Source organism: Lycium barbarum, chromosome 12 (genome assembly GCF_019175385.1).
Source record: "Lycium barbarum isolate Lr01 chromosome 12, ASM1917538v2, whole genome shotgun sequence".
Taxonomy (NCBI): domain Eukaryota; kingdom Viridiplantae; phylum Streptophyta; class Magnoliopsida; order Solanales; family Solanaceae; genus Lycium; species Lycium barbarum.
Genome location: NC_083348.1, coordinates 67,327,231 through 67,350,965, shown reverse-complemented (window position 1 = coordinate 67,350,965; position 23,735 = coordinate 67,327,231). Strand labels below are relative to the sequence as shown.

The 23,735-nt window shown below is 36.6% G+C and overlaps 3 protein-coding genes across 4 annotated transcripts; 1 reads left to right on the top strand and 2 right to left on the bottom strand.

Moving 5' to 3' along the window:
• Positions 1–752: 752 nt before the first annotated feature.
• Positions 753–3,304, top strand: LOC132623103 (UDP-glycosyltransferase 90A1-like). The gene has a single exon (XM_060337813.1). The coding sequence runs from the start codon at positions 866–868 to the stop codon at positions 2,306–2,308; it is 1,443 nt and encodes a 480-aa protein (XP_060193796.1). The 5' UTR covers positions 753–865; the 3' UTR covers positions 2,309–3,304.
• Positions 3,305–4,469: 1,165 nt separating this feature from the next.
• On the bottom strand, positions 4,470–6,545 carry LOC132623104 (RING-H2 finger protein ATL46-like). Its single transcript, XM_060337814.1, has one exon. It carries the CDS (start codon positions 5,842–5,844, stop codon positions 4,717–4,719), a length of 1,128 nt encoding a protein of 375 aa, XP_060193797.1. The 5' UTR covers positions 5,845–6,545; the 3' UTR covers positions 4,470–4,716.
• A 5,314-nt stretch (positions 6,546–11,859) lies between these two features.
• LOC132623857 (DNA repair protein UVH3) lies at positions 11,860–22,684 on the bottom strand. 2 transcript variants are annotated; one of them, XM_060338666.1, is made up of 15 exons: positions 22,389–22,684; positions 21,559–21,809; positions 20,308–20,477; positions 20,059–20,176; positions 19,464–19,541; positions 19,289–19,342; positions 18,578–18,762; positions 16,757–18,470; positions 15,869–16,063; positions 15,421–15,506; positions 14,939–15,218; positions 14,708–14,844; positions 14,537–14,621; positions 13,759–14,271; positions 11,860–13,029 (listed from the first exon to the last, which is right to left on the bottom strand). In XM_060338666.1, exons 1-15 carry the CDS (start codon positions 22,474–22,476, stop codon positions 12,253–12,255), a joined length of 4,731 nt encoding a protein of 1,576 aa, XP_060194649.1. In that variant the 5' UTR covers positions 22,477–22,684; the 3' UTR covers positions 11,860–12,252. The 2 variants fall into 2 exon arrangements, with proteins under 2 accessions (XP_060194649.1, XP_060194650.1); XM_060338667.1 differs by lacking the exon at positions 22,389–22,684 and having other exon boundaries at positions 20,059–20,168; positions 21,559–21,698.
• Positions 22,685–23,735: the final 1,051 nt, after the last annotated feature.

The window sequence follows — 23,735 nt, the reverse complement described above, 5'->3', positions numbered from 1 at the left end:
CCTCACTAGTATTCTAATAGCTGTGAAAAAAAAAAAGTCTCCAATCCAGAAAAGTTTGAAAATTTAGTTGATAATGTCCCCCTTAACTAATTAAGCATTTGGCCGAGACCGTTGAAGATGCCAAGCGTCATCATATGTACTACTATATTGATTCTCATCTCTGTGTAGTAGTTACATAGTCAAATTCCATTTGTTTATGACAAGTATATGTACAAATCGTGGCAATCAATCACAACGTACGATATCATCACATCATGTATCTTATATATAAGCTAGATAACTGTATATATACTTATTTTAATCATAAGCCGTGGGAGGTTACAAGAAACTGAGCTTAATATTTTAAGGAATGATAGATCGAAGTGGCAGAAAGTGCGCTGTCCTTTTCAATTAAATTAAACATCCCCACCACCAGAAGGGCTTTTGGCTGAAAGTTTTTTATTTTAAGGTGGAATTTGCAGTAGGTATTCAAAATATTAAAAAAAAAAAAAAAAACAAACAAACAAAGACACGCTAAAGAGATTTCGGGGTCGTTTGATAGGTAGTTGGTTAATGTTATACAGTCATTCGATTAGATACGAAGGAATCTATGTATATTTTATGTAAGAACAAATTGTGCAGATTTTAATTATTCATGTATTCTACTATTAGTCATTTCACTTCTATCCTCCATAAAAGTAATATATGTTCCTTCATAACTTATAATACATGTATTTGTTATGCTAATTTCTAAATTATAAATCAAACATTATATCAATTTTATATATCAATAACTTAACTCCTAGCCCGCTATCAAACGTGATAGCATAATTCACCTCCAAACGAATCTACGATACCAAGGAGATTGTATTGACTTTAGGCTCTCATGTTTTATGAGAGTAAAGCTCACCATTCAGAAATCAAACATCAAGAAATGGCTTCTCCTCATTCTACTATTCATGTTGTTCTGTTCCCTTTCATGTCCAAAGGCCATATTATTCCTATCTTCGACCTTGCTCGCCTTCTACTCGATCGCAAAATTTCCATCACCATCTTTACCACTCATGCAAATCGCCCTTTTTTCTGCGATTCCCTTTCGGACACCAACATCAATATCATCGAAATCCCTTTTCCTCAAAACATACAAGGTATTCCTCCAGGAGTTGAAGGTACTGATAAACTTCCATCCATGTCCCTTTTTTCTACCTTTGCCAGCGCCACCAAGTCCATGAAATCCCATTTCGAAAAGGCCTTAGAATCTCTTCCGCCAGTTACTTTTATGATCACTGATGCCTTTCTTGGCTGGACTTTAGACTCTGCAAATAAATTTGGTATCCCAAGACTCGTTTATTTTGGAATAAGCACTTTTGCCATGTCCTTGTCGCGTTCCTCTAGTGTTCTTCTTCGGACAGAATTGTCTGATGATGATCTGTTTGAAGTTCCTGATTTCCCGTGGATTAAACTCACTAGGAATGACTTTGATTCACCCTTAAGAGACCGTGAACCCAAGGGCCCCCTTTTCGAGCTTCGTGTTGAGACAAGCATTGCCACCTCTAAAAGCTATGCTCTACTTGTTAACAGCTTTTACGAGCTTGAATCTCTTTATATTAACTATTTTAACAGTAAATTTAGTCCAAAAGCATTGTGTGTCGGACCATTTTGTGCAGCAGTCGAGCCACAAAAATCACAGTTGGAGAGGTTAGAGAAACCTTCCTACATCAAATGGCTTGACGATATGCTAGAACAGGGGAAATCAGTTTTGTACGTGGCATTTGGGACCCAAGCGGAAATATCTCCTGAACAATATAGGGAAATTACAAATGGGTTAGAGAAATCGGAAGTGAACTTTTTGTGGGTAGTCAGGAAAAGTATAGATGATGTCAATGAGGGGTTCGAAAACAGAGTGAAAACCAGGGGACTAGTGGTGACAGAGTGGGTTGATCAAAGAGAGATCTTGAACCACGGGAGCGTTCAAGCTTTTCTAAGCCACTGTGGATGGAATTCAGTGATAGAGAGCATATGTGCAAAGGTGCCAATACTGGCATGGCCAATGATGGCAGAGCAACACCTAAATGCAAGAATGGTGGTGGAGGAAATCAAGATTGGGCTAAGAGTTGAGACGTGTGATGGATCAGTGAGAGGGGTCGTCAAGTGTGAAGGTTTGGAAAAGCCGATAAGGGAGTTGATTTTAGGAGAGAAAGGTAAAGAGGCAAGGAAAAAAGTGGAGGAGATTGGGGAAGCAGCCATTAATGCAGTCAAAGAAGGTGGATCATCATGGAAAATGTTAAATGAGCTTATTCATGAATTAACTGCAACAAGACAGGTCTAAATTTGTGTTTTTCTTGTGGGAGTCGACTACCTTCTCTTTAGAAATAAGTTTGAGTCTGTTGCTGCATTTTGATGTTTTCTTTTCTTCTTTTTTTTCTGTTCCAATGAACTTGTTAAAATCGTATGAGGACCCTTTGGATGTCTGAACATTCAAATGAACCACACCAATAGTATGAAACAAATGAATTCTCCACCTTAAACTTTGTAATGCACGCACTACTAAGACGGGAGAAAAAGTAGATGATGAATTTTGTATCCCTTAGAGCATCTCATTCTTTTAAATATTTAAGTTGCAAACACACTAACAATGCGAAGAAAAAACAAAGCGTTAACAATTTTTAAGTGGTTAGTACTTAAATATTTAATTTTTTGCATTACCAATTCATTATTAGTATACATAATTGCGTGCAGTTGACTTTTAAATGATTTGATTATATAAAATTTGGACTGTAAATGTATATAAGCTCAAACCTTTTAAACATATGAATTCAAAAGATTTTATAACAGGGAAGCCAGAAACTCAGAATATATAGAATCTTTAAAAAATGGGAAGTGCCTTCATTTTTGTCTCAAACTCACCAAAGGTTCTTGGATTCGAGAGAGGATTCCTACTATATGCAAAGAACAAGGTAATCAAATTAGTAGAATTATCACATCTCACCAAAATATCTTCCAAAATTATGGAGCAAAATCCAGATTAAGTAATCAGATTTTTTTAACCAAACAACATTGCACAAAAGTTTAATTTTTAAGCTGGGTGCAGTATAGAATTTTACTCATAGTTTGGTATGCCATTTTAATAAATGCTACTCGAGTTCACCAACCCATTATTCTTTTTTCTCTTTTCCATCATGTACCTGCTAATTCTGCTTTGTTAATACTGTATATAACAAGACAAGGAGGATTAGTGTCAGTTCAATTGAGCACCCAAGTCCCACAATGATTTACCATACTTTAACTACCAAACTATGATTTAGTTTCAATCTCTGGGGCACATACAATACTTGTCTGTTTATTTCTGCTTATTTGACTGTCTCTCTCTCCTCATTTTTTTTCTCCGCTTGAATCAGGGAGAGCAAAGCCGCTAAGGGCGGGAGAGAAAAGTGGTAAAAGAAAGTGAACTAAATCGATCCATATCGATACAAAAAAATAGAAGTAGAATTAGTGACATATGTAAGGGATCGATCTACTAACGATGAGCATTAACCATGATTAGTGTTACTAAGCAGCAGAAACAAAAACAAAATAAAAATAGCAGGGTGAAATCTAAATGTATCACTATTTCAAGAAGTCAAATGATGCCACTATTTCTGGTTTCCAGTAAAGGGGTGATCCTACAGCAACAGCTTTCTTGGATCCCACCACTATCTCCTTAACATAAAAGATTGTGGTCAAACACCTAACCCCACCCCACCCCCCACCAAATGGGAAACAACAGAAATTGAAGACCTCAAATAAAGGCCACTAAAGCAATTTTATCAAGATGCTTCAAGGAAAAGAAGAGAATCTTTCTTTCACTTTCTAGGAATCAACATAACCTGGTGGAGTTTCACTTTCCGGAGACTCAAAAATTGCTTCAAACTATGAGGAAAATATAGCAGTCAATGTTCTCAGAATCTAGCATTTCATTTAACCTTCTTCTTTTTTTTTTTCTTTTAAAAAAAAAAAAAAAAAAAAACATTAAACTGCACTCAAGCTTTTTATGGTTGAGGACAGGACACTTAAAAAGGAGCTATATTCCAATTCCTAATCATTTGTAACAAAGGCAATAATATTGTGCATCAATCTAACTAGTTCTTCATGGGTAAAGAACTAAAAATAGCGCCTCATACTTCTTAATACTCCCTCCGGATCATAAAAAGAATTCACTTAGCGTTTTTTTCTTGGATAAAAAAAAGAGTCCACTTAGCAAATCAAGAAAGAATTAACCTTGTTTTTCTATATTTGCCTCTATTAAGTGTTATATGATCAAATCTCAATGCCTATTTAATTAGGGGTAGTTTAGTCAAATTACTTATTTTTGTCTAGAAGTTAATATTTTCTTAAAGAGTGTGTAAATGGCTAAGTGGACTCTTTTTTTTATCCGGAGGGAGTATATGAATGCTTCTCAACCACATTTTTATGAAGTAAATTTGGCAGCTGCAAGTATCAGGATGCAGGAATGAAGCCAAAGTAGAGTAACTCGTGTTTAATAGAGTAATAATGTTCCAAGAACCAATCTATAACACATGACCTATATATTTTTTGGGACTTCAAGAGGTAAAAATCAAATAAAAGCAATCACAACATACAAGTACGGATCAACTCTACAATCTAGCTAGTTTCATGCAGCATCTCAAAGAATTCTATTACCTCTATGCCATGAGATGACAAAAAGATCAAACAAAGAGAAACAAACCAGAATGTCCTCTAATTGCCTTCTTTTTTTGCCAACCATGGTAACTCCGTATTAGGAGGTGAATTATCCATTTGGCATTCTGAAGAACTTGCAAATTTCCCCTTCTTCGACCAAAGCCAAATCTTGGAAAAAGAGTAGCTATCAGTCTTCGTTCCAATACTTATCCTTTTCCCCTCCCCATCTCCTTCTGTTGATAAATTAGCAAACCGTTCGCGCAACTTGGCAAGCTTCACATTGTACGCGTCTTGCTCACTGCTCAAATCTACCATAAGATTAAGATCACCAACAACATACTGATATGAACCCAATGAATAACATCTCCTAGCATCCAAATTACTACTACTAGTCTCTCCTTCTCCCTCCTCAGCCCCAACATTCAATTTCTTGAACTTACCAAGTCTCACAGGAAAAGTTGCTTTGTCAACTACACTTTTACTTTCCTCTATTTCAATTGTTTTCTGAGCAGCAGATAACACATGATCTCCTTCTTCTATAGGGTCATCAAAATCGAACCCCGTTAAGAATTCAGGATCAAAAAGTGTTCCTCGACATAACGGGCATGTTGAGTTTGTTAAGAGCCAAGTATCTATGCAGTTGATATGGAAAGCATGGCTACAAGTTGGGAGTAACCTCAACTTATCCTTATCAGAGAATTCACACAAACAAACAGCACAATCAAAGGGCTCTTTAGTAGAACCTACAACCTCTTTGTACACAAATACAGGTAATGCATCAATAAATGCTTGATCTAAACCAGAATCATGTTGATGGAAAAGCTGTTGCAATTGTCTTTGCAAGGTTTCAGAAGTTGAAACTTCTGGCTGATTATTAGACTCAGATGATGCTAAACAAGAAGGTTTTTTGATAAGAAATCTAACAAGTAAGTGGAGTAGACCTGATATGAAAAAGATGACAGCTACTATGACTATAATGATAACAAGAGCTGGACTAATTTTGTTGCCAGAAGAGGATGGAGGTGGGATTGGTGCTGTATGAAAATTAGAACTTGGACCAAATGAAGAATGAGATGGGGCATATGCAAAGACACCATCTTTTGTATGGTGAATCCAAGACATTTTCAAATGAGTATGCCTAAAATCCAATCTTTTTGCTCTAACTTCAGTAAATAAACAGATCATCTTGGCATATTCCAAGAAACCAAAGTTGGAACTTATTTTTTTCACTATCTCAGAACAAATAACAAGAATACTCAAACTAAAAGACTTCTTGCTGTTGCATTAGAGGTTGCAGTAAGTTGGGTGGCGCTTAAAGCAGCAATTTTTCTAAAACTTTCAGTTTTTCAACACAGTTCAAGAATTGTGCAATAACTGAAGATGATGACAAAGTACTCAGACAGTCGACAGAAAATGTTAAAGGCCAATACTTTAGCTGACGGGTTTCCCAAATAGCCACCATTAGCAATGGAAAACTAAATACTCAAACACCCTTTTAAAAAAAGGGAATCTTTTCTTGCATCAGAAAAAACAAGAATCCAAGATTAAGGTGGATAATCTTAGAACACCTCTTATACGTTAAGAGACAAAAGGAAAGTTTTCATCTTTGAGCATGTACAACTCTCTATCTCTGTCTATGTAGTACTATGTCATATATCTCTTGGCCAAGCAAATTATACATACATACAAATATATATATATATATATATATATATATACACTGAAAAAGTACGTGTATGAACAAGGGGGGTGTGGGGTTCTTGAACTGGAAAAAGAAAGAGACAGATTTGGAAGAGCAAAAGGCAAAGGCAAAGGCAGGCAAGGACAGTTGTTAAGTCACTAGTCTTGAAGAATAAAGAGCAAAAGAATGCCAAAAAAGAAAAAGCACTATTTGCTCTTTTTATTTCCCGATGAAATTAAAAGGAAAAAGTAGAAAAGAAAAAGAGATAAGAAAAAGGGAAAGCAGTAGGAGAAAAACAAGTTTCAAATATTCGCACGCACCAAATATGACGCGCGCAAATTTTGGTACTAATGAACTTTGTTTACGTTTCCCGCCAGGCCGGTTTTTAAGGTTTTGCCTCATGTGAAACCCTTTTTTTTTTTTTCGATTTCCCACTCGGTGTTCAGTATCAGCATTATTGGTGTCCGATTATATATGCATTTGTGGCGCGTAGGGCCCATTCGGGAAAAACGCTCACTACTAAAGATTTTTCCATACCAGAACTTAAATCTGAAACCTCTAATTAAATAAGGAGTAAATAGACAGTTAAATTCTCTATATACTTGCTAAAATTATATAGACAGACAGTTAAAAAAGGAGTTTTATTATACTAATATAATTTATATATAACTTAAGATAATTTACTTATTGAACGATCAGTCTAAGCTTATAACTATAGACATTTATATGTACCTAATTTCTTAACAATATGATAGTGTGACACAATCAGTGTAAAATGTAGTAAGAAGGAATTGTGTTTGTGTAACTTCCACCTTGCATGTATAAGGGAAGAACATTAGAATCTTCGCATTCTAATTCCATATGAGTAAAGATAAATTACGATTAAATGCATAAATAAATGAATTGTAGACTAAGTCATAAGGTCATTCCAACTTGAACAGTTATATTTGGAATGATATTTAAGTGCACTAATATGTATTTAAAACCGTATATACGTAGTAGTTACTGTTATACGTTTAATTCTAAGAATTTCAAAGGGAACTTTTTGGATTAAAGAAAAATTGTTTAGGACTGACTGATATGTATTCGTTTCATCGTTAAACAAGACAAAATTTAAGGCAAAATCCGGGAAAATTGAATTTAGTAATAGAATAGATGGTGATCAATGAAATAAAGCGATTTTGTCAACTTTTAAAAAGAAAAAGCATAGTATTGACTAATGTGAATCACCGTATTTAAACATAGTAAAATTTATCCGTAACTAAAATTTATATCATATCTATGTATTTACACATAATTTTTTGTTACTTAATCATGGTTAAATAATATACTATATATTTTTACATTACTAAATTACTTTACCATAATTAAATAATATACTATATATTTTTACATTACTAAATTACTTTACCATAATTAAATAATATACTATATATTTTTACATTACTAAATTACTTAACTATGGTAAATTGATAAAATTTGTTGTAAACATCGGATGAGTATAAATATTTACCTTTACACACTTTAAGCAGTAAGAAAGTGGACACTTATATTCAAATAATAATACATCTACAAATATTGTGGTGATAACTTCTAGCCCCTTGGACCTCAATCGCACTTGCTTTGCCCGTATACGGAGATGAAGTTCTATAAACCCCCGGTAAAGATTAAGTTTAGGTTTCTGAAAAATAATAATCAAGAAAAGAAAAATAACGATAAGTTATAATATTTGATTTAAATTAGGGGTGTCAAATGGACGGGTTGGGCTGAAATTGCCCAATGAAAATGGGCTGAGGTAATAAATGGGTTGGACTAATATTGACCCAAAAGTTATTTGGGCTGAAATGGACTAAAAATGGGCTGGATCATGACCCACCCAACTTGGCCCAATTTTTTTGAAGGATCTATTTTCTAGAGAAAAAAAAATATTTTCTAGAAATACATTTTTCCGGAAAAATATTTTCCTGAAAATTATTTTTATAGATTTTCGTGGAAAATATTTTTTAAGAAAACAATTTTCGTGGTAAATATTTTTCGAGAAAAACATTTTTCGTGAAAAATATTTTTCTTCATATTGAACACACCACAAACTTATAAGATACATGATACAAAGAAAGTGTACATATTAAACAAATAAATTAAATCTCAAGTCTCCTAAACTTTTCTTTTTTCTTGCATGTATCTATCAAGTAAAATTAATGTTTTGTCGGGATAAGCTAAACTAAGTTCATAAATGTCAGGATAATATTATTTTTTGTTACTATTTTGAGTAAATTACTTCTTTTGTATTAAATAAATTCCTAATAGGTGCAAAAGTGAAGATGATACACTGTTTAATTTAAATGGTCATCCGGAGATGAACGTAAAGTTTGAAATCTCCTTACATATTAACCATCAAAATTTGATCACGTATTAGAAAAAGTGTGGGTTAATATTATATAATTTTGTACTTAAGTTTATGTAATTTTATCTTAGAATGATACTTTGACCTTGATTTATGTTAAATCAATTGATGAATGGTGCCTAATGTCATTTCCTAAATATGTAACTTATGATCTTTAGCCCCATATTTTTTTCTCTTATATCGTAAAGTCAGTATTCGAATTTCTTCTACTTTCAATTTAAATAATAGGTAATGTTAAATTTGTTGTTGTCTTTCCTGGAATTGAGGTGAGGAGACACAAATTTTGTTGTTCTTCAGCTAGCTTTGCGGCAGCTTCGTCACTTTCGTCACCCCTGATAATTGAGATACTTGAAAGCTCTAATAATGATAATTCAAGTAAGTTGATCGATTTACTTGATCAACTATTATGATATTGACCCTTGGAGTATAAAAGATTGTGTTTTGTTTGAAGAAACGATTAGTAATGAAGCACTAGAAGCTACATGTATCATAGAAAATGTTTGTCTACAATAAGATTGATCCTAAAAAAATGAGAATATAAAATCTGCAATATCTCACACATGGTTCATATATATTTGTTTCTATTATCTCTCTCCGCTTTACTGCATGGAAGTGGCAAGCCGCCGGAGATATTAGCAAAGCTAAATGAGTTGGTTCGCTTTTCACCTGATGAAAAAATTGGTGTTTTTTATGCTAATTTTTCATCTTCTCTTGCTACACAGCTTTTAACTCAAAACAAATGGTTAATAATGAAGTTGAAGCAACTATATATACCATGGGAAAATGTTAGTATGTGATAAGACTGATTCAAGAATATTATATCTGTGATATGTCACATATGGATCATATACATCTATTTCTTATCTCCCCTCTCTATTTTTTCTTTTGAACAATCGGCACATTTTAGTATGTGATAAGACTGATCTGAGAATATTATATCCGCAATATGTCACATACGGTTCATATACATCTATTTCTTATCTCTCTCCTCTCTATTTTTTCTTTTGAACAATCCGCGCATCGCGCGAGTACGTATACTAGTTTAAGTAAATCTTAAAAATGGGCTAGTATTGGGCTAAGTTGGAGATCACTTTAAAATGGGCTACGTTGGGTTGGGCTGAAATCAGCCTAATATAAAATTATCTTGAGCCCAACCCATAAAAGTTTAGGCGGGTTGGGCGAGTCATCACCTTTTGGGCCAAATTTGACACCCCTAATTTAAATATTTGTACGGCGGTTACAATCTTTATAAAATCTTAAACAAAAAGATGTAATCTTCTAATTCTTCTTCTCACACTCGTCAATCAAGGGCTTTGCTTGTTCTTGAATTGACGAATTACTTGTTGTTGTAAGTTCACCACGAATGCGGAGCCAAGCTTTAATCACAAACGTGGAGGTACGGAAACTTGCGGCTCACCACTTAGAGACGAATACTTTTTAGTATGCGGAAGACTTGCGGATAACCTTTGGAGAGGAGAGCTTCTATATGTATTTTTCTTAATCCCTTTTGACCTTATGAAGACTCCTATTTATAGTTGCGGGGGAGAGCTAGGGTATGTATATGATTGGTTGAACCAGATCATTTGAACACTTTGCGACATTTGATTGGTTCTTATATTGACGTGGCATGCTACGCCACTTATGCATGTGACACGATTTTGCGTGTCATGTCATTTGACACGTGGCATGGACCTTGGGCTAATGAAACGGGCTCATCATGTGAAGTCGGACAAGATAGACTAGCCCAATTGAATTGGTCTTTCAATTAAATCCATATATTTTGGACTTAAGCAATACCTGATTATATTACCCCATAATATTTGTTTGGACCAATACATCTCGAACTTAGAATATAATGCTGATTAATCAGTGAATTTAAATCCGACTAAATTGTAGTGCGTACATCAAAAAACTTGTTTCATGGCTTCCATAATTTGGTTTGCGACTATCTAATCTTCATTTTTAAGAGTTTTGCACCATCCAATGTGCGATGAAATGTTCTAGTTCTGCCACAACCTTTTGTCCCTTGTGAGGATTATCCTCAAGATGTATCAATACTGTATCCACGACAAATCACATCCACAAAGAGAACTTGCACCAAGTATTTTGTTCCAATTAAATAATTTAACAGACACATCTTGTATTCATTGCTTTGAAACCAACACTATTAGCGATTAAGTTCAATTTATCCACAGACCAGTGGTAGTGGGGAGCAACCGTCCCACCAAAACCATCCCACAAACACAATTTAGAAGTAGAGTTTGCTTGATTCATGTCCCAATATATGCATTCGTTTTTCTTAATAGCTTTTTCATGTAGGGCGTCAGCTTGGATCAGGTCCTCATCACGGTTTTTTCAACTATAAGCAATGCAATTGAGATTTGACCAATGACTATGTTACACTATGAGAAAAACTAACCCCTCAATTCTTTAGTTCTTCCTCCCATCGCTAATCAGCCAATATACCAGCAGGCCATGTTTTCAGAGGCAGAAACAAGTTAAAGAATCAAGTGGATCACGAATTTGCAGCAGTAAGCCAAGATTTGGCTCTATTGTTGTAGGAAAGTGAATATTGTATTCACTATGACTGAACAATTTAGCTCTTAGACGGATGTTTTAGGTTGGCTTGGTATTTCCATGGCATGACATTTTTAATTGAAAGGACAAATAACTGAAATTCAACTGCTGAAAAGAATCCCGCTTGGGGGTTTGGGGGTGGGGGGGGGGGGGTGTTGTGGAGCAAAGGGCTAGATAGATCAAGAATATGGAAGATGCTTATGTAGGATTGGCCGCTATGTCAAATGTAGTGTTTTGTCTGCCGATAAAGACAGCATTAATCACTGACTTACAAACATACGAGTAAAGAATGACACTACTACCTGCTTTCATTACAAAGACAAGCCATGTGGAACCCCTAACTTCAATATTTAAGTGCTCAACTTTCCTCGAACATCACCTCTGATAATAGCCATCAAATATGGACTAAAAGGAAATACAGTAGCCAGTGAGAGTCACCAAAAGTCCCTACAGCTCACTTTGTAAGAGCCCTATTTCGAGTTTGAGGAAGTCTTGATTTCGTAAAACAGAACTTAAATGCATTGATCTCCCAAAACTATTTATAACCCATCACAAATCCAGGAAATCAGGACTAAAAGCAGTACGAAAAAGTACAAGGCAGATAGTTCTTGCCAGAAAACAGAAAGATACAACTTCTCTTGGGACTTTTAGCAGCAAGTATTAGTAAACCAAAAACTCGCGTATATGAGCAACTTTGTTACTCATGAATCCATGTCAGTTCATCACTAAGCAGTAAGCACCAGATACGCAGCTCGGAAACTTATCTGTTGCATCGACAGATGGATTTAATAATTAATCCGCTTTGACAAAAACATACAAGGTGGGAAGTCCCATGTGACACAGGCACTTAATGCGAAATGTTAATAGGAATTACAGCTAACCTACTTCATATACAAAGGATTATCCTACCTACACAGCAACACTGATACCGTCAGCTATTCTTCTTCCGCTTCCTCAAATTTGGCATTGCACGAAGAAATACTGAACTGGGCGCATAATCATTGTTCTCCATATTTTCTTGGTGCGGTGACACCTTGTGACAAGTAGTATTAGTTGTGTTGTTTAAATCTTGGTCAATTTCAGATGCACCTATCCCTGCTTCACATTGCTTCTCACTCGTTTTCTTCGAGGGGCTAGAAATCAATTGGTTTGAAGCATTACCAGAATTCTCATCTCCCAAAAGCTGAGAAGAACTATAAATATCAGAACACTCAACTGATAAGATAGGGCTAGTAGCTTTTGTCTCATGCGCCGTATCTCTATCATCTTCCTCTAAGCAAAACCCACCCCCCATTTTAAGGCACTCCTCCTTATAAGCTTTTGTCTCATGCTCCATATCTCCATCATCTTCCTCTAAGCAAAACCCACCCCCCATTTTAAGGTACTCCTTAGACAAAAGATCCCCAGGAACAGGATCATAAGTTTCACCAAAACTTGGCTTAACAGTAGATTCCCTCTCTGTCCCACCTGTTTCGACACCAGCACCTGTTTCAAGGTTTGACAATTCTTGAGGAGAGTAATCATTACTTGCATTGTTCTCATTCATCTTACTAGAATCAGCAGGATAACATTCAGCTATGCCCACATCTGCTCCTGATTCTCTCCTTTCTAACTTTTCAGTAGCAGAATCTCCACCATCTTTGTCAGCTTCATCAGACTCATCATCTCTCAAATCACTGTAATTTAGTATTTTCCGATGACGCTCTGACTGAAATTTCAATTAGAACGAAATGGGAAAAAATATTAAAACTCATGAACTGGAGAGATGCCTCAAGTGAATAAAACAGAAATCGATAATAGAGAGAAAGTTCACTTTCCCTGAACAGTGAATATGTACTAAGTGAAACTTGACTCGGTCTTTTTGTTTAAAAGTATGTGGATATTGTTCAAAAGTACGTGCATATACTTGCGATGATCTCTGAAGAGAATGTTGACATTGCAAATTCTCGAGATCGCAAAACGAAGCAAGAATTTTAGACAACAGGTAACCAAACTATGTCATCAACAATTTTCACAGGCAATACGAACCATGAGTAAAATTTCATAGATCACACGTAACAAGAGATTATAAGTATCATATAATATAGGACTTGCAAAAGTAAATATCATAAACAGAAAGATAGGATTTGCAGACCCCAAATATCATAAACATAAAGATAGGACTTCCAGAAGCGGAATCGAAATTATTAGCCCTGAGAGAATAGAACAATTCAACCCTAATTCTTTTTGGATAGGAAATCAGTAGAGGTTAGGGGAACACTAAACAAGGGGTGACTTGACCTTAGCACCAATGCAATAAGTATCTTCCTAATACTATCACAAAATATAGCATCTGGATGAGCTCTCAAAAGATACTGTTAATGTTTGTAAATTTCACTCAAAAAATTGCAGTCATTAAGGGTTAAAATACAATTAGTGTTACAGGAAATGGACTTACTCTTCTAGATTGATTTGGCTTTTCAAGTTTCTCAATTTGTGATTGTTGCTCTATATCACTATCTGTTTCCCCCTCGAAGCTTGCTTTGGAGGATCTGGAACAGGATTTCTTACTTGCCTTCCCCACAGATCCAGCTGTTTTCCGTCCTCCTATACTACCACTTGATTTCTTACTGGCGTTTCTCTTGCTTCCTTCTCCCTCTGGTGGTTCCAAATGTTCAGGCTGCAAATGCTCTCCTTTCCTTTTTCTTGACTTCTTTCCAACTGCACTTCTTTTTGTTTCAGTCTCCTCATAATCAGGTCCCCTCAGAGGATCCTCTATCTTTTCCTCATTCATATCATTAGATTTTACTACACTTTTTTTAGAGCTTCCAGGAGCATCTCGTACACTTCCATGCATTAAATCACTGGATTTGTTCCCTGTCATATATTTAACAGCCTTCTTTATCCTCTTGCTACGAATTTTTGCAAATCTCTCATTGAAGGAGTAGAAGGCTTCCAGTCGAAGTTGTGTCTACATCAAGTAAACAAAGGAACAGTGAGAGAAAAGGTCTGCATCAGCTTGCACTTTCTCCAATGAGATAAATTACCACTAGATGAAGAAAACAATAAGTGCAGAGCATTCAGAAACCATAGAAAGGTGATGTGCTGAAATTTTTCTTATCATATAAGCCATTCCTTTATTTCGAAAGAAACATGCCAATTGACGTGGTTAATGAGTATATCCATTATTGTGCAATTTTAGTGACAGAGGTAGGTGAACATGAAAAAGGATCAACCTCATGTTTGTTGTACTCTTTCAGAACCGGTAGTAGCAATTCATCTGCCTTCTGGCTGGTCCAGCCGAATTTCTCCCAACAAACTCTGCAACAAACAAATGCTCATTTAGAGTCGTATAAATCCTAAATCCTCATTTGACCTTTCAAAGAAATAAACAATATACAACTCACTTGCGAAGAACAGAAACATCAGGCTTCCCCCATGCAAAAGGCTCTGTTGACTTGTCAACTCGCGGAGACACATATGCTGAAATTACAGCACTACTCGGAAACGAAGAAGGAATATGCCAGTTTTTACTAATATTTCTCTGTGAACACGGTCCCAATATAAAGAAAGAGTGAGGTCATGCTCTTTCAGTCAAATAGACAATAGATTTGAAGCAAAAGGGCACAATTGTTTACATGTTTATTCATGAAAATCTGCTTCAACTTGTCAGCTCTGTCCTCGGACCTGTGGACATTCTCATCAGATGCAGTATTGCCTTCAAGATTGCTGGTTGAGCAACTCATATCAGGATCACCAACTTTACACCCTCTCTTCCTAGAGCTGGAACCTGCCTGTGCATCAAGCCCCCCGAGAATGGATGGATCTGGCGATTCCACCCACTCACGAAATTTCTGAAGACCATCTTCCTCAGGAAATGCATTTACAACTTCAATGGCATTAACAATACCAATCCCACTGCACCATGAAAAAAGAATGGATGAGGACTTCCACATGTCTCAGACAAACTAAGATGCTTTACATAAAAAAGCTATAGTAATATACTATCTATCGTCTCGTGATGAGAATATGCAAACAAGACTAATTGCCGAATCAACAAGAGAGGCAGAGACACCTGGTTAGCAGGACATAACACTCTGTAAAAGAGCAACAAGCTTACCTCACTCCTTCAGTATAATCGCTCCCAAGGAGCAATGCCATACGAATTATCTTTTCTCTATCCAACCCAAGCTCATTCTCCACATCCTAATAAATACAGATATGTGATCAACCACAGGCACTATAAATGAAAGGAAACTACAATGTTCTTTAACAAATGAAACATTGGCCCCATAGCGTACCACCAACCCCAAAATGTTTTTCTTTCCTTTTGCTCTTTTTTTTTTCTTTTTCTTTTGGGCGGGATGGGAAGTGGCTGTGATAGTGATCACGAAAAGAAAAACAATTCCTCTTACTACAAGCATTATTTAACCATTGCCGTGGAGGTAATAAAATTGTTTGTGTTAAAATAAATTACCTAAACAAGTGTAGCTGTAGAAACCTAGTCACAGAAAGACAAACTTAAGGGAAAGAAGAGTATTCAAAACACTGGTAAATTGATGATGAACCTTCATAAAGTATGTCTCTACATATTTGCGATCATCAAATATGTTCTTGTATACACTTCGAGCACCAAACAAGAACGCATCAGAGTCATCAGTAACCACACCATCAACAAGATTTGTAAGTTCCATGTAAGCACATTGGGCTTCAGCTTCCATTGGAGCTATGATATAGGGCAAGCCAAACATTTGGAGCAACTCCTAACATAGAGAAAGATGTAAATCAGATGATACCATATCACCATAAAACATCAGGGAAAAGGAATCGAGCACCAAAACAACGAAGATGACTCCGGACCAGTAATCCGGAACAGGATATAAAAAGGGTATTTTTTTTATAAGGAAAGATATATCTATTATAAAAATGTGTTCAAAGATATATATATATATATTATATAAGCCTAAGCCCCTACACATGCAGGCTTCTATTTCTGTATAGTACACAAGGTCACTACGCAAAAAACAATCACGCATGTTCGGATGTCAAGTTGATAAACTAACCAGGATACACCAATTAATTACGTCATTTAAATAAGATAAGGTATTCCAATACAAAGTATGATCTTAGCCTAGATGCGTTACATCCAAACAGCATGACCTAGCCTAGAATCATTACACCCAAAGAATTGGTGCAAAAAATCATCGAGATAGAACAGGCTGTATGGCATGGCAATAACAAAAACTAAACTGGTAGCACTAATCAACTTGTACTCACATCCACCTAGCACATTGCGGCAAATTGAGGGAAACTAAATAAAATGGCCAAGGAATACCTCAACAAAATATCCCTACTCCCTAGTGGGAAAACAACTTCAAACTAATAAAATTTGATATTTGGAAATAAAGTAGGTTTAGAATAGCATTGAAAGAAATACAAAATCATCAAAAACCTACCTGGCACTCTGCAAACATTTCAGAGCTAACAGACTCTGCATTACGCTCAAGCTTTCTCTGCTCATCTCCTAGTTTTTCACGCTCTTTATCCAATACCTGCATCTCCTCCTCCAAACTAGCCATCATAACTTTTTGATCTTCTTTGCTACCTGCAGAATCCAAATTGCCCAAGAGATCCCTTCCTCCAAATAATGGGCCATCACAAGCAACTTCCTCGTCTAGGTTTTGTGCACTATCAATATCAGTTATAAAACCCTCGCTGAAAGCTTTGATGAGTTCTGTCGACTCATGTGTATAATGATGTGAGGCAGCTCCAGATTCATATTGTTGGGCATCAGAGGTACTTGCATTCGGCAAATCATTAAATGTTGATTGTTCTATAGAAGTAACATGTGAAGCACTTCTTGTGTTACTCGAAACCTCAACAGTGGTATCTGCTATCTTCTTTTTAATCATGTCAACCTCTGATCCATCAAGTGGAATGGTCGGTTCCATATGTATATCACAATAATTTCTGTCAGTATGACTGGTTGCTTTTTCAATCTGCAAATTTCTATCAGCATGACTGGTTGCATTTTCAATCTGCATATTTCTGTCACCAGAATTAGCTTGAAATTGTTCTCCCAAAGGGGTACCCAAACAGTTATTACTCCCTGCAATATCCATCTCATGTACAGTACCATGCAAGTCAGGAGTCTGAATTTCAGGTGATAAATCTTTCTGTTGAAGATTTTCGTGTGTATTTGGACAATAGTTCTCTTGACCAACAGATTCAATACTAGTACCCTGAGTAACCATTTGAATAGCTTCTTTGGACATCTCTTTCTCATGAAATTTATCTATGGATCTATGATCTCTCAAATCCTCAAGACTCCTCCTTACTGCTTCCTGATAATTGGCTTCTTCTTCCAAAGCACCTTTATAAGCACTTCTTGAATCCGATGGAAGTAACGAAGGCTCCTCGCGAATATCTAAACATCCTTCTTCCCATTCTACTTCAGCCTCATCATCCATGCCATCTTTATCCAGTGGAGCCTGACCTTCCCCTTGAGAGTCATTGCTTAGCAAGTCACCTTTCTCTTCAATCACTCCTTCCTCCCACTCAACGTCCGAAGCAGAATCTAGAGACTGTTTCTTTGAGGGGGAATGATCCATAGGAAATTCCATCACTGGATCACCTGCCACTAAACGCGCAAATATATCATCATCATCATTGGCACAATCATGTTCAAACTTATCTTCAAAAGATATCTGAATTGTAGTCCCGCTTCTCAACTCAGACTCTTTACTTTTGTTGTTTAAACAAGCCTTCCCATCATCATCTGGATTGGATGAGTTCAAATGCGAAATTGTATCAGAGACATTTCCAGGGGAATGTACAGCAGTGTCACTTACGGTAGGCACATCGCTAGAATCTTTGTTTCTGGTCATACTCTCCTCCTCTATCTCTTTCATCAAATCTAAATTTCTCTGTAAATCTCGAGTCATGCGAACACCCATGGCTCTCAGTCTGCTGACTCGAATATTACCCCTCTCATCCAGATATGTCTCCACATCATCATTAAATTCCCTTTCAGGTTCAGTCACAATCGATTCTAGCACACTACTAGATTTCCTTGTTGCAGCAACACTCGCAGCATTTGCCAAATTATTTTCTGTCTGAACTGCACTTGGCTTCTTACTAGTTTGATCGTCCCCAGCAGATGCAAGGACACTGATAACCACCGACATGCAACTTTTTTAGTGGACAATGATGATTTGAGCAAGAAAGGAAAGGAAAATGAAAAGAATCACTTAGTAAACCAAATGATTGTTACTTACTCTTTGTCCCCAGTAAAAGACGAGGAGAAAATGAACTCCCTATTTGCTTCAGAAGCAATCCTTGAAGTCCGAACACCGCCTATTCCCCTTCCAGCAGCAGATTTCTGCACTTCACTTATCTCGCGACGGAAAGCAACAGTTTTCAGATAAGCTTGTATTTGCAGTTCTGAGAACTTTTCCGGGGCCTGAGAGATGCATCTAGAGAATTAGACAGAAACAGATAAAGAATGTATCCAGAAGGACACATCATCAGTTCTTAACCTTGCAACCACAACTAACATAATTGAACAACATAAATTCAGGGAAAATTGTAAGCCCAGTAGTCCTAAACGGGACTCAAGAATGCTTGAAATCCACCATCATAAATTACATAACATGTGAGAGAAGTACTAACTAAACCATCAACCTGGCAAAAAACTTTTTTAATGGTAGATACATCATTTCAAAGAGATCACCGTGAAGATCCATCCAATCTAACTCACAAACAAGGACCAGATTGAAAAATGAGATATTGTGTTGTCAAACATGAGATGCTGTGCGCAAACTATAAATTATGTACTTTAAACTACAAAAGATATCTATATTAAAGCAGATACAGAGCCCCAAAACCCAAAAAAAAAAGCAATGGCAGAAAGAGAAACCATTATGTACTTTTTTTATTTGATAGACAAGAGAAATCATTATGTACTGATATGCAAAAAGCTTATGTACCTTCTTGACCTTCTGATACTTTTGTCTGTTCTCTGCCATCAATCTCTCCCTCATCTGGCAAACAAGTTATTAATTGATCAAACAAAGAGAGAAAATTCAGCAACAGTTTGTTTGTCTCCTTTTGAGGGAGCACTAAACTGGATACTGCTTCCATATGTAAAAGAACCATCATTACCTGACCAAGAAGATCAAGTTGCATTGATGGAGGCAAAGCAGCTAAAACAGAAGGATCAACTTTTCCTTGCATTGCTGGCTGCACATTGCATAAAGAGTTTGGGGGCTTGGTTAGTAAGAGACAAAAATCTATTCATAATCTCATCGAAAATATCACAAGCATCACAATTACATGCACGCGATTATGTCCATGGATTGAAATAGTAGAAAATGAAAGTTACATACGAGCATCTAACGGAACAGCAAATAATCTTTAGAATTTCCTTTCTATGGAAGGGTAAAGTTTCGGAAAAGACGTCTTTACTCATTAATGCACTCCAGTAAAAGAATACACGTGCATGCAAATGAAGTTTAATCATTCCTAAAGCCATACAGCAAAGCATACTCCTAACCCAAAAATTATTTAGATTTCCAGCACCAGAAACATCAGTGGATCTGATAGTTGTTACCTTTTTTTACACACAACTAAAAGGTGTACTGAGATCAAAAGCGTCAAAATCATTTTACTACTCAAATAACACGGTCACCAGCATCATGCACGATCTGAATCTGACATGTGAGGATGAAAATGAAATCAAAAACCAGTTGATGCTAACCAGTATCATCTCTTCGTCTTCATCGGAGTTATCATTTTCAGCAGAAGCCCCAGCACAAGATGTTGATGCATCCTCAGCAAAATTCCCGTCTTCCTCTGCTTGAATAGAAGCTGCCAACCTTAATTAACTTGTCAAACTGAGTGTCAGGATCTTTTATGTCCACATTCAAGTAAAACGTGACAAGATGATACAACTGTATAACTTATCCAAAAACGAAAAAAGGTCACACGACTGACTACTATAACTTACATCTCATCCAGTGCTTCTTTATCATAATTCTCTGTGACCAAGCCATTTCCTTCGGCCATGTTCTTCATAGTTCCAGTTGCCTCTGTGATAACCTTTTTACCCTTTGCATCAGTCTGTTTCCTCTGGTTCTCCAGATCCACAGACTGCTCTTTGAGCCTCATTGCCTTAAGCTGCAAGTAGAAATGGATAAAAAAAGCTATTCAACATCATGCAAACTGTTAAGTGCTTACCACATAATGAGGTTTCTGATATTGAGTGCATTCCAAGGGTGTGTTTGGTATGGACTTCTCCAATTTTCCCATGTTTGGTTGGTCCAAATGTTTTGCAAAACATTTTCTATAGGAAAATAAGTTCCTTAAAAATGAGGAAAATGACTCCCCTAGTGGAAGTAGGGAAAACAAGTTCCATAAGTGACATTCAAGTTCATTGTCTCCTTCCCACCCACCCAACGCCCCAACCCCCATCCCACCTATCGCCGCCCCCAGGCCCCAACCCCATTCCCCACCTCATCCCACCCCTATAATGCTTTGCTAGATTACATATAAATGCTCGTGGGATAATATTTTTTTACTTACTTACCATAGAAAATAAGTATGAAACTCACTTGTTTCTTAAGAAGATATTTTCCTTCATACCAAACACTTAAAAGGGCAGCCCGGTGCACTAAGCTCCGCTATGCGCAGGGTCCGGGGAAGGGCCGGACCACAAGGGTCTATTGTACGCAGCCTTACCTTGCATTTCTGCAAGAGGCTGTTTCCACGGCTCGAACCCGTGACCTCCTGGTCACATGACAACAACTTTACCAGTTACGCCAAGGCTCCCCTTCCTTCATACCAAACACTTAAGTTAGATAAAACATGACCAATTTCCGATATAAGCAAAACAGAGAATCAAGGAAATAGTGGTTTCATTAACAGCCTGGCAGCATAAACGGAACATGTTCTCTCGTCTGCTTGCTTGATTATCCATGACAGCATTAATAACAAGCACTTATGTGACCAACAATAGAAAAAACAAACATATTTTTCAACAGAATGCACCATCTCATCTAACAGATAAGGAGAAACCTTTCTTTATTTAGGTTTGTAACATGCTCCGGAGCCCGTGAAAATACTTTGTTGGTAACTAGAACACCTATAACATATTGAATTGTGTGACCCGTTTTATCCAAAAAATTACGTTGTTTTAAACATGGTACACTAATATGTTCTAAGTCTGCAACACATAACTCCAAATAATTGAGGGACTAACATGATTGAGGAGCAATTTTTCAGCAGTTTTCCTAATTTTGGCCTGAGCATTTTCCCGCTGGCGTCGACGCGCGATCACTGTTCTACGCTTCAGGGCTGGTGTGCCGCCATCAAATACAAAGACTGGCTTGGTCCGAAGGTAGAGTAACTTGCAAATTCGACGGAAAAATCCCAAAATGTGAGCATTCCGCACCATCTCTCCCTTTTCATCTCGCATTGCTTTCATGAATTGTATAATCCATATACTCGCATCTAATAAACAACAATTTCCACGCAGTATAATCAGTATAAATATGATCAGTGAGTTGTACTCCCTCTGTCCCAATTTATGTGGCACAGCTGGAATTTCAAGATTCAAACTTCTAAACTTTGACCATGAATTACGACACAGAAGCTTTAATTTTTTGAAATAAAATTTATATATTTGAAAACTACGCAAAAAAGTACTTTAATAAATGACAATACTCCATTCAATTCGAAGTAAGTGGTGTTTTTAGCTTAGCTACACCCCTTAAAAAACTACTCATTCCTAGAAAATATGTATTTTTACTAACTTAAACCTTAATAAAAACCTTAAAAAAGATAATAAATAAGGGTAATATTGAAAAAACATCATTAATATCTTTTGGATTATGTAAAAAAACACTTATTAACCAAATGGAAAGGTAAAGACACCACTTATTTTGAAATGGATAGAGTAATTAATAACTTAAAATATTTAAAAGGCATATAAGGAAACTTGGTTGACTCTCTAAATTTTAACTGTCACATAAATTGGGAAAAAAGAAGTACGTATTAATTAGGGTTAGGGTTAAAGGAAAGTGAAGTTACCGATTGCCAGTTTTTTACCGGCGAGGGTTTCGACGGACACGCGGCGGCCAACGGGGGCGATGAGATCCCAGAGACCTTGAACGCCCATTTTTCAGTTAGCAACTAAACTGTCAAAGATCGTGTTATTACATTTTTAAAGTATTGCCGCCAAGTTCTTACAAATAGGTTGAAATATGGAAGGGAAGTCGGTTGGTCGTTGTAGGGGCAAATTGGGCAGCTTGGTTTTTTCCCTTTAACAAAGTACAAGGACCATTTAGGTAACAAATGAACCTTACTGGAATTTTTTGGGGAAATGATTCAAAGTTTACCCGGAATAATTCGAAATGTCCAACTTTAACTTTTGTTAATAGTTGGGCAATTTGCACTACTTTTTTTTTTCCAGTAATTTGCACTACTGTTCTTCGCTGGGTGGTCTTTAATTTTTGTCCCTCAAAGGAGTGGTATTTAATTTTTGTCCTTCGCTAAAAGTCTCTTGGTTACAGGTTTGAACTCGTGCTCAATCAGAAATTAAAAAAAAAAATCGCAAGACATAAGTTGGGATTCGCAGGGCATAAGTTGGACCAGGTTTCAAACTTTGCCTTAAGGCAAAAAAAAAATTGTTGGAATTTTGCAAACCTCTGCCTTAAGGCTTAACTTTGAGCACAAGTTAGGCCTTAAGGCATTGATTTCCCTTAAGGCCTAATTTGAGTAGAAGTTTGCCGTGATGCATAAGTTGAGGTCTAACTTATGCCTTACGAATCCCAACTTCTGTCCTGCAAATCCCAACTTATGTCTAGGAATTTTTTTTTGACTGAGCCTAAGTTCGAACTCAGGACCTCTGGGTGTTAAGCGAAGGACAAATATTAAAGACCACCACTTTGAGGGGCAAAAATTAAAGACCACCCCAAAAGAAGGTCAACCCGCGCAAAAAAATGTTGAAGTTGGGGTCAATCACACCGTCGTCATTATATATCCAGAGGTATATTTGTTTTAAGTTAAATTTTATACACGCTCGTTTGAAATCTTAGTATGTGCTGTGTTTCCAGTTTCATTTGGCCTCAGCCTCAGGCGCTCTTTAGACCCTAAATCACTTCCAATACATCTCATATGCTTATCATCATGTCCACGTGATATCTTTCATATCATTAGTCCTTGTTTGTACGTAAATTAATTTAGTTAGCAGGTGTCGAACTTCTTAATGACATCCAAATATTTCAAACTATTTGGGAGTGCTACAGAGAGCAAGTGATCACTACTAAGGGTAACGAGGTTAAGTCAACTCGTACGACACTAGGGGAAATCACTTCCAATACGCCTCATATATTTGGCCATTTTCGCTTATTGATCTGCTAATTAAGTTAAATAAGG

Bases quoted from the DNA above. Each gene is read 5' to 3' on its own strand.
- LOC132623103 (XM_060337813.1), top strand. From the start codon at position 866: ATGTTTTATGAGAGTAAAGCTCACCATTCAGAAATCAAACATCAAGAA.
- LOC132623104 (XM_060337814.1), bottom strand. From the start codon at position 5,844: ATGATCTGTTTATTTACTGAAGTTAGAGCAAAAAGATTGGATTTTAGG.
- LOC132623857 (XM_060338666.1), bottom strand. From the start codon at position 22,476: ATGGGCGTTCAAGGTCTCTGGGATCTCATCGCCCCCGTTGGCCGCCGC. The intron at 18,763-19,288 runs GTACATAAGCTT...TGCATCTCTCAG, and splicing joins AGTATCAGAAGGTCAAGAAG to GCCCCGGAAAAGTTCTCAGA. The intron at 16,064-16,756 runs GTAGGTTTTTGA...TCTCTATGTTAG, and splicing joins AAATGTTTGCAGAGTGCCAG to GAGTTGCTCCAAATGTTTGG.